This window comes from Vigna umbellata, chromosome 6, assembly GCF_029865625.1.
Source record: "Vigna umbellata cultivar VRB3 chromosome 6, Vumbellata_1.0, whole genome shotgun sequence".
Lineage (NCBI taxonomy): Eukaryota > Viridiplantae > Streptophyta > Magnoliopsida > Fabales > Fabaceae > Vigna > Vigna umbellata.
Window position 1 is genome coordinate 8,515,756 of NC_142170.1, and position 7,591 is coordinate 8,523,346.

Here is a 7,591-nt window from a genome sequence, read left to right on the forward strand (position 1 = left end):
CCAAAATATAAAGACTAGAAATATCTTCTATAAGAACATCTTCATGTTCTTCCAAGAGAAAATCATATATCACATTATTCGGAGAAAAATACTTCCTACATTTACTATCTATGCCAACCTCATCATTTAAATTAATTTTATCTTTGACTTCCTTAATCTCAACCCTAAACATACATATAATAAATTAAATCTAACCACTTTTGCACCAAGTAAAAAATTACCCCTCCTTTCAACCCACCTAGTACATAACTTAGTTAAAAGATTCTTGTTTATTTTGATAAATTCATTCAACACGGTTAACCATCCAAAGGGTATGTTTTTAATAAACTTTTTTGTTCTACACTTAACTTTTCATTCAAGAAATTTCGATTGCAGGAATAACAAAAAGAAATTTACAAAAAGATTAATCTCAAGTCAAAAGTCTTAAACAAACATAAAAATGTCTATATGAAAATGGCTATATAAAAATGTCTATATCATAATTTTATTTACTAACTTCACTGCCTTTACTTATCATTGTTATCCTTAAATGTTATCAATAACCAATACACTACTTCGTACCACAGACAGAGAATGTCGATTCAAGAATTCAGAATGAATGACAATTGAAGAAATTAGAAATTGAAAAAAAAGCATGTTTCATAAAAGAAAGAAAAAAATGAGAGTGTTGATAATAATTTAGCGATAACGAATGATAATAACACTATCTAAGTTTTCTTTTCTCTCTTAGGTTCAATTGACACAGCAATTGTGCAATTAGAAATTTGATGAAAAAAAAATTCTAAGTTAATAACTTGAAAAAATCATTGAAAATTAAATTTAAAAAAGTTTATATCAAATCTGTGTCAAATAATTATGTGAAAATATGGTTTTAGTAGTAAAAACAAATAAGAGAAGACTACGTAGAAACAAAAAGTCAATTGATTTCTGACATTATTTAATCAAGGACAATTATAGAACTATTCCAATACTCACTATCAACATGATTAAAGACAACTTACTCACCCTTGAAGACATGTTCAATAATTCTAGAACTACCAAACAACCCTGTGCATTGTTTTGCCTCCACTGCATTATGGCTTCAATAGGATAACAAAGTTTTGTTTTATATAACCAATTATCTTATGCTAGCTCTAAATTTAATTAAAGATAATCGTGATGTCATATTAATACTTTTAATTAATTTTTAAACCCGTTGTCTACTTTAAAAATAAGTTATAATAAAGTTTTGAATATATTTTTATCGTCCGATCACATTTAAATTTTTTCGAATTAAAATTATATTTACTCAGTTATTTTCTGAAGGAGAATCATCATAGACATTTGTAAGAATTAATCCTTCATAATAGTATGCAGAATTATTTATTTTTTTCAAAATATGGATATAAAAAAATATTGAATTTTTAAAATGCGTAAATCATGTTAAAAATACTAGCGGAGACACGTACCATCAAACATGTGTCTCCATTTTTCTTATAACAATAAACAATAAATCAAAAAATAAATATTATAATTATTATTAAAATAAAAACTAGTATTGAAATTTATATTAAAACTAAAAAGATCAATAAAGTTTCGAAATGTATTTAAGAAAAAAATGATTATTTTTTAGCATCAATGGTTAAATAATTTTTCATAAATAATATTAATTGTATTTATAATAATAAGATGAAATTTAATTTTCATAAATGTATTTGTCTTTTCATGATATCCCTAATCTTTCATTTCATTTCAGTCTATCTTCTCCTTTTATGCATAAAAATCATAGCCGAAACATCGTTAATCCTCTGTTTTTCCTCGTACGCCATTTTCACTTCCTACGACAACCAGCAGAGAAGAACTTCCAATCCTCCAAAACCAAAGAAAATGCAATTGTTCGTCACTTCCACTGTGCTAGGCCTTGTTTTCTTGGCTTCAATATGGTTCACAGCTGCACAACCTCTGAACCCTGGGGACTCGCCGTCCTTCAACACCGTCCCCGCATACCCGACCCAAACCCGTTCTCAAATCTGCCGCCTCGACCTCTCTAACGAGCTCTTCGGCGGCGTCAACCACGCCTGCGGCACCACCCTTGACCGCAGCCGCTGCTGTCCAGTCCTTGCCGCCTGGCTCTTCGCGGCCTTCGCCAGAACAGCCCTCGAAGTATCCGCCGCCGCGCCACCTCCCTCCGGAGACCTCCCCATGATGCCCGACGACTCCCAGAATTGCGTCAACTCGCTCCAAGACTCACTAAGAAATCGGAGCATCCGAATCCCACAACCCAACGGCACCTGCGACGCCATTCTCTGCTTCTGCGGCATCAGACTCCACCAGATAACCTCCCTCAGCTGCCCCAACGCGTTCAACATCACCGCTGTTCGAAACGTCTCCGGCACCCACAACGCCACCCCCACCGCCGTTGTACGGAACCTGGAAAAGAATTGCCGTAACGCTTCTTACGCTGGCTGCACGCAATGCCTCAGCGCTCTACAAAAGGTCACACGTTTTTCATCTTCTCCCTATATAAAGATTAAAATCAACTCATATAAAGCAACGTTGATTTTTTTTTTCATCTGAATTCTAATTAATTTTGGGTTGACCTGCGAAAATGACATTGCCATGTGCGTGTAAGGTAGAGTTTATGTTCATGTCTTGCCACCTCCAATACCATATTGGAATATATCTAATGTCGTAATAACTCAATTTAAAGGAACAATTGAAGTTAAAAAAATAAGATCTATTTATTATAATATGAGTGTGGTTAATCGCTAATAGATACATATAAAGAGAATGCAACGACTTTGAAAGATTAACTCACAAAATTGATTCAATGTATTCCAAATTTTATATTATAATTATAATTTGATATAAAAAACATAAAGGATTAACTTGTGTAAAATAAGGTTGAGCTAGCCAATGTCTGTTGTTGGTAAGTTTTTTGAAGTTTGGTTTTATTTTGAAACAGGTGAAAGGGGGTAAGAAGGAGAGTGAGGGTGAAAGTGAGAGAGCTAAGAAGATGTTCAACCGTGACTGCCAATTGATGGCGCTGACGTGGCTGCTAGGAAGAAACAAAACGGCGTACATACCAACCGTTTCGGCGGTGTTGCGAGCTGTGATGTACAGCGCACATCCACACGAATCAAAGTGTAGTCCGGACCAGGACAACATGCCCTTGGCCGTTGATACCCTGCAATTTGAGACGAACCAGGTTTCATCTAGGCCGTTGAGGATAGTTTGGATTATGCTCCTGATGGTTCTGGTTTTTTTGTGATTGAAGGGTCCACTTCTTGATTGCGAGATGAGAGGGTCCTATTAGACCTCTCTTTGCCCGATTTTGTTTGTAATATGTATCTGGGTTTCACGTGAAGCTATTAGACAAAATTATGCAACCAATGTTTTGTCCTTTCTCACTGTAAATTTTGAACTCTCACTCTATTATTATTATTATTATTTGTACATATTTGTTTTTTTATTAATCGTTTTCCATTCTTTATCTTGCATTCCTTTTAGAAATAATATGAAGTAATTAAAAAAGTGAAAACTAAAATAGTACAGAATAAAAAGTTGGAATATTAGGTGAAGAATTGCGTACAAGTACCGTCACTCTAATATGTATTATTTGTCTGTACATGGTGCGAGTGTGACCACCACGAGGAAAGCAAAGCGACTTTGCATTCGTCCTTTTTTCGAGAGCGCTTAACATTTCTTTCAGAAACAAAAATGTAGGATGATGTTTTTTTAATCATTCCTCTCTGAAGTTTTTTAAAGTTCTAAGAGGGTATTCAATTAATTATGCCTGTGATTGCTAGTTTATGAGGAATCAAACAACCAAATTAACCAATTCATTAATTTAAAGTATTAAAAAACAGAATATGAATACACTTATAATGCTTTACTAGGAACGAACTCTTGAGAACCATTCCTGTAATCTGGAGTGAATTGGATCTCCTCATCTCACCATCCTTTACCTATCAACCATAGCCAGTCAAGTGTCACTCCTGCAAAGATACCTCCAAGAAGAAACAACACCAATATGTTTCCCAGGGCATTTTGTTCTGGACCCTACCAAAAGTAAACACAGAAAATTTTAATGTCTAGACACCAAAGTTTTCTGGCTCTATTTAACACTTAGCTCACTCACCTTGTAACCTTTTGGTGCAGATGTTAGGACACATACAGTGAGATAACCATTGGACAGCCCCAAGAAGGATGTTAACGTTATCATCCAACCTTGGTCACCGTACTTTGCTGTGAAATAAAATGCTGGAATAAGTAAGAAACGGCTAAGAGTAGCTATTGTGATCAACTTTCGGGACTCCAATTTCAAGCATTTCATCAGTGGAATGTATCTTCCTATCAGATCGAACACATTATACATAGCAATTAAGACGAGAGCATACCTGGAATAATCGGACATGTCAATTGTTACATTATATTTGGTTATATAAAATCACAGAATCAATATCTTGGCCTATTGTTTAGTTTCTAGTCACAAAATCAAGCTATTTTGTAATGAACATACCATGTACCCAAACTATGTGATCCTGTATCTTCCGAGAGGAATCCAGGGAAAATAGACAGTGTTAGCACATAAATTAGGAACATATCAAGTGCATAATCAATGTTTTCCAATAACAATTGCTTGTTTCCCTTCCGCTCTGGATCTTTTGCATTTTCCTCGTCCTGAAAAAGAGTAAACCTTGCATAAGCTGATTTTTTATTTTTTTAACAAAGAAAACGTTTTGGGATGCATTGATGAGTAAAAAGGACGAGAGAACACAGTACTGTTCCAGGTAATGTCCGGATGCCACCTGCTGCAAGGTCAGCTGATACAGTTTTGGATCCTTCTGATGCTGCCTTTGAACGGTAGTACTTCACAATTGGTAGTTTAGGAAATATAAATGCATAGAGAACAACACATAGGAGCTCAAAGAATGTTGATATGGCAAAGAAAAGAACTGCATAATTATATAACATGTGAAATGATCAGTACCTAAAAGGGTGTGAGGACAACAATCATCATAATTATATATGTTCAGTCACGACAAACATGAATTCAACCACCATCACATGAGTTCAGAGAAATTGACATTGCTGGTCTGATCAGCAAGGTAACTTCAAATCCATAATGTGCAATATATTGTGATAACATGGTCGTACTAAATATTTCATACAAGTTCTTCACTTGTTACTATATGAGAAACAGCCAACCCTTACTGTATCTAAAAACAATGACAGAGGACCGGAAAAGTAAGGGAAGTATTGTGTTACTAAAACAAAAGGAATTATTTTGCTATGCCGATAAAATAACTATCAATCTTAAATAAAACACATCAAGAAGCATTGGTGAGACTCTGGTAGTATTTATATTACACAACCAATAGAAGTATTTATCAATAATCAATTTGGAATGAAAGAGAAACAAAAAAGTTGATTTTGAGGTATTGGAGAGTTGAACCTACTTGCTCCTTTGCGGAGACCGTCACTAGAATGATCGAATGCAGCTTTTGTAATTAACCTCAAAGCAGAGGTTAATACACCAGATGCTGCCAAACCAGCAAGGAATGACTGTAACAACAAAACCATAGCAAAGGAATTCATGAGCTTAATGAATATTTCATAACTTTATAATAATTTTATCACAGAGGCTGACCTGAATGAACTCTGGTTGCATGTAGGACAGGTCTCCCACCATTCCACCTTGAACATGAGCATCTGCTACTCCAAAAGCACCACTTAGTGCACATATAGCAAGGAATATTCCAAGCCCCCCTTTACCAGATGTTGCCGAATTCACCTAAGACAGATTGGTTGGAAATAAATCAGCACCATCCCAGAGGAATCAATTATCCAAGTTCTAAAATTAACGAATAGGACTTACAATTAACACCAACAGCGTGCTTATGAAAAAAAGTATATATCCAAACATATTCCGAATTCGTGTATTGAGTTTTGCCTCATTATACGCAAGTATCGCAAGTGTTCCAACAGCAAATGGCTGATATACAAGTGTAAGAACCCTAGATGAATGATATTTCTGCACAAAGAGAACACCAAATTAAATTACTTCTAATCTGTGTAAGACCATTCGTTATAAAACAATTACAACAGTTGAATAAGGTCAGATAATGAAGAATAAGAGTACGTATGCATCACTCACTGGAAACAAGTAACTGTAGTAATCTTCTATTGTCAGCATACTATTCCATGAAAAAAGGCATCCATTTCCGAGAAGCCAACAAACCACTATTGCAGCAGATTTTCCCTATTCAATAGGCCAAACAAGTAAAGATTAAAAATGAATTTCTTTGTGTTTCTATGTTGAAATAACAGTAATATAGATAGATCAAGGTACGAACCTCCAGCCGTGTTGAAATCTCACTGCTCATGCCTGCCATGGATGCTTCTCTTCAATCAAGAAATTATATTCATCACCTCAAGGCTTCAATGTGTAGATATAATCTATTTGACGTATTGAAGATAAACTATACGAATCCACCTCAGATACCACATTTTTTTGGAGTAAAAATAGAATAATTTAAAATATTTCTAGAATTAAAAAGTCTAACACATGTTTTCAAAGCAATAATAAAATCTTATATTGCAGGTATTATCAGTCATGCTATAATTAAGTCAAAGCATGTGTTTCACCATATCAGCACTCCACCACTCCTAATATAATAATTCCAGCGTAGCAGATATTGCAACCAATAGTGAAACATTAAAATTTGACAATTGGCTGCCAGTGCTTTAGCTTCAACTTTCAAATGATGAGTGATGAAGAGAGACCAACGATTTAGTCTATGTTTTCAGGAATTTGAATACACATTAAGTCGTTGTTTCACCATATATGCAGAAAGAAATTACCAGTTATGACATACAGAAGATTGTGGAGAATATATGAGGAAAAATAAGGTAAGGGACTGGCATAGCATGGCTTCTACCTTACCTGTAGTGAAAAGATGAAGAAAATATTGAAGGGAGAAAGAGCTTCCTATAGAGTACTGGACGTTGCCCTGAAATGATGAGAAAGACAGAAAGAGAAGTGGCTCAAAGGAAGCAGCATATGGTGGTCACGCCCATTGGTTCAAATGGATTTGTCAAATACTTGTGCTTGTGTTCTCTTTTATGTCAAAGACAACAAGTTGTGCTTCCATATCTGAATTCAACTTTTAATGCTGTGTTCATACAGTGTTCTTCGCAGTGTGACTTTTAAGTCTTCAAATTGATATTGCCCAAGCCAGTGCATCTAATTTTAGCAAAGTTTAATTGGCCAATGACGAGGATCTTAAAAAGATCGATGAGAATGAGTATTAAAATGGACTTGCGTGTGATAGACATGTTTTTTCATTATAAGGTAGGCATTAAAGAGGATCAACTTGCACATTTGTTCACACTTACACACTTTTGTTTTTTAAAGTAATATATTATTATTAGTTTAAAATAATTCCAAATTCAATTTGTTTTTTTATTTGTTAAAGATGGATAATTATTTAAAACATGTGCAAATAAAGGAGTTAACTGTAACATGAATGATGTAAAAAGTTGTCATGTATGATAGTCTTTTAACCAGTTTTACTTTATTTAATGATATAACTCTAAAAGATTGTCT

General features: G+C 34.5%; 2 protein-coding genes across 3 annotated transcripts; one reads left to right on the forward strand and one right to left on the reverse strand.

Moving 5' to 3' along the window:
* Positions 1-1,631: 1,631 nt before the first annotated feature.
* LOC124847756 (putative GPI-anchored protein At4g28100) lies at positions 1,632-3,437 on the forward strand. Its single transcript, XM_047325316.2, has 2 exons — positions 1,632-2,475; positions 2,945-3,437. The coding sequence occupies exons 1-2, from the start codon at positions 1,669-1,671 to the stop codon at positions 3,248-3,250; spliced, it is 1,113 nt and encodes a 370-aa protein (XP_047181272.2). The 5' UTR covers positions 1,632-1,668; the 3' UTR covers positions 3,251-3,437.
* A 359-nt stretch (positions 3,438-3,796) lies between these two features.
* LOC124847755 (equilibrative nucleotide transporter 3-like) lies at positions 3,797-7,247 on the reverse strand. 2 transcript variants are annotated; one of them, XM_047325315.2, is made up of 10 exons: positions 6,929-7,247; positions 6,339-6,382; positions 6,140-6,244; positions 5,861-6,016; positions 5,633-5,776; positions 5,442-5,547; positions 4,765-4,937; positions 4,502-4,662; positions 4,121-4,379; positions 3,797-4,041 (listed from the first exon to the last, which is right to left on the reverse strand). In XM_047325315.2, the coding sequence occupies exons 2-10, from the start codon at positions 6,375-6,377 to the stop codon at positions 3,934-3,936; spliced, it is 1,251 nt and encodes a 416-aa protein (XP_047181271.2). In that variant the 5' UTR covers positions 6,378-6,382; positions 6,929-7,247; the 3' UTR covers positions 3,797-3,933. The 2 variants fall into 2 exon arrangements, with proteins under 2 accessions (XP_047181271.2, XP_047181270.2); XM_047325314.2 differs by having other exon boundaries at positions 6,339-6,387.
* Between the last annotated feature and the right edge of the window lie 344 nt (positions 7,248-7,591).

What these genes read in the sequence shown, in the direction of transcription:
- LOC124847755 (XM_047325315.2), bottom strand. Translation starts at nt 6,377, where the DNA reads ATGGCAGGCATGAGCAGTGAGATTTCAACACGGCTGGAG. An exon ending in CGGTCTCCGCAAAGGAGCAA is followed by an intron (nt 4,938 to 5,441) that starts GTAGGTTCAACT and finishes ATAATTATGCAG; the next exon opens with TTCTTTTCTTTGCCATATCA. An exon ending in TCCGGACATTACCTGGAACA is followed by an intron (nt 4,663 to 4,764) that starts GTACTGTGTTCT and finishes ACTCTTTTTCAG; the next exon opens with GACGAGGAAAATGCAAAAGA.
- LOC124847756 (XM_047325316.2), top strand. Translation starts at nt 1,669, where the DNA reads ATGAAATTTAATTTTCATAAATGTATTTGTCTTTTCATGATATCCCTA. An exon ending in GCCTCAGCGCTCTACAAAAG is followed by an intron (nt 2,476 to 2,944) that starts GTCACACGTTTT and finishes ATTTTGAAACAG; the next exon opens with GTGAAAGGGGGTAAGAAGGA.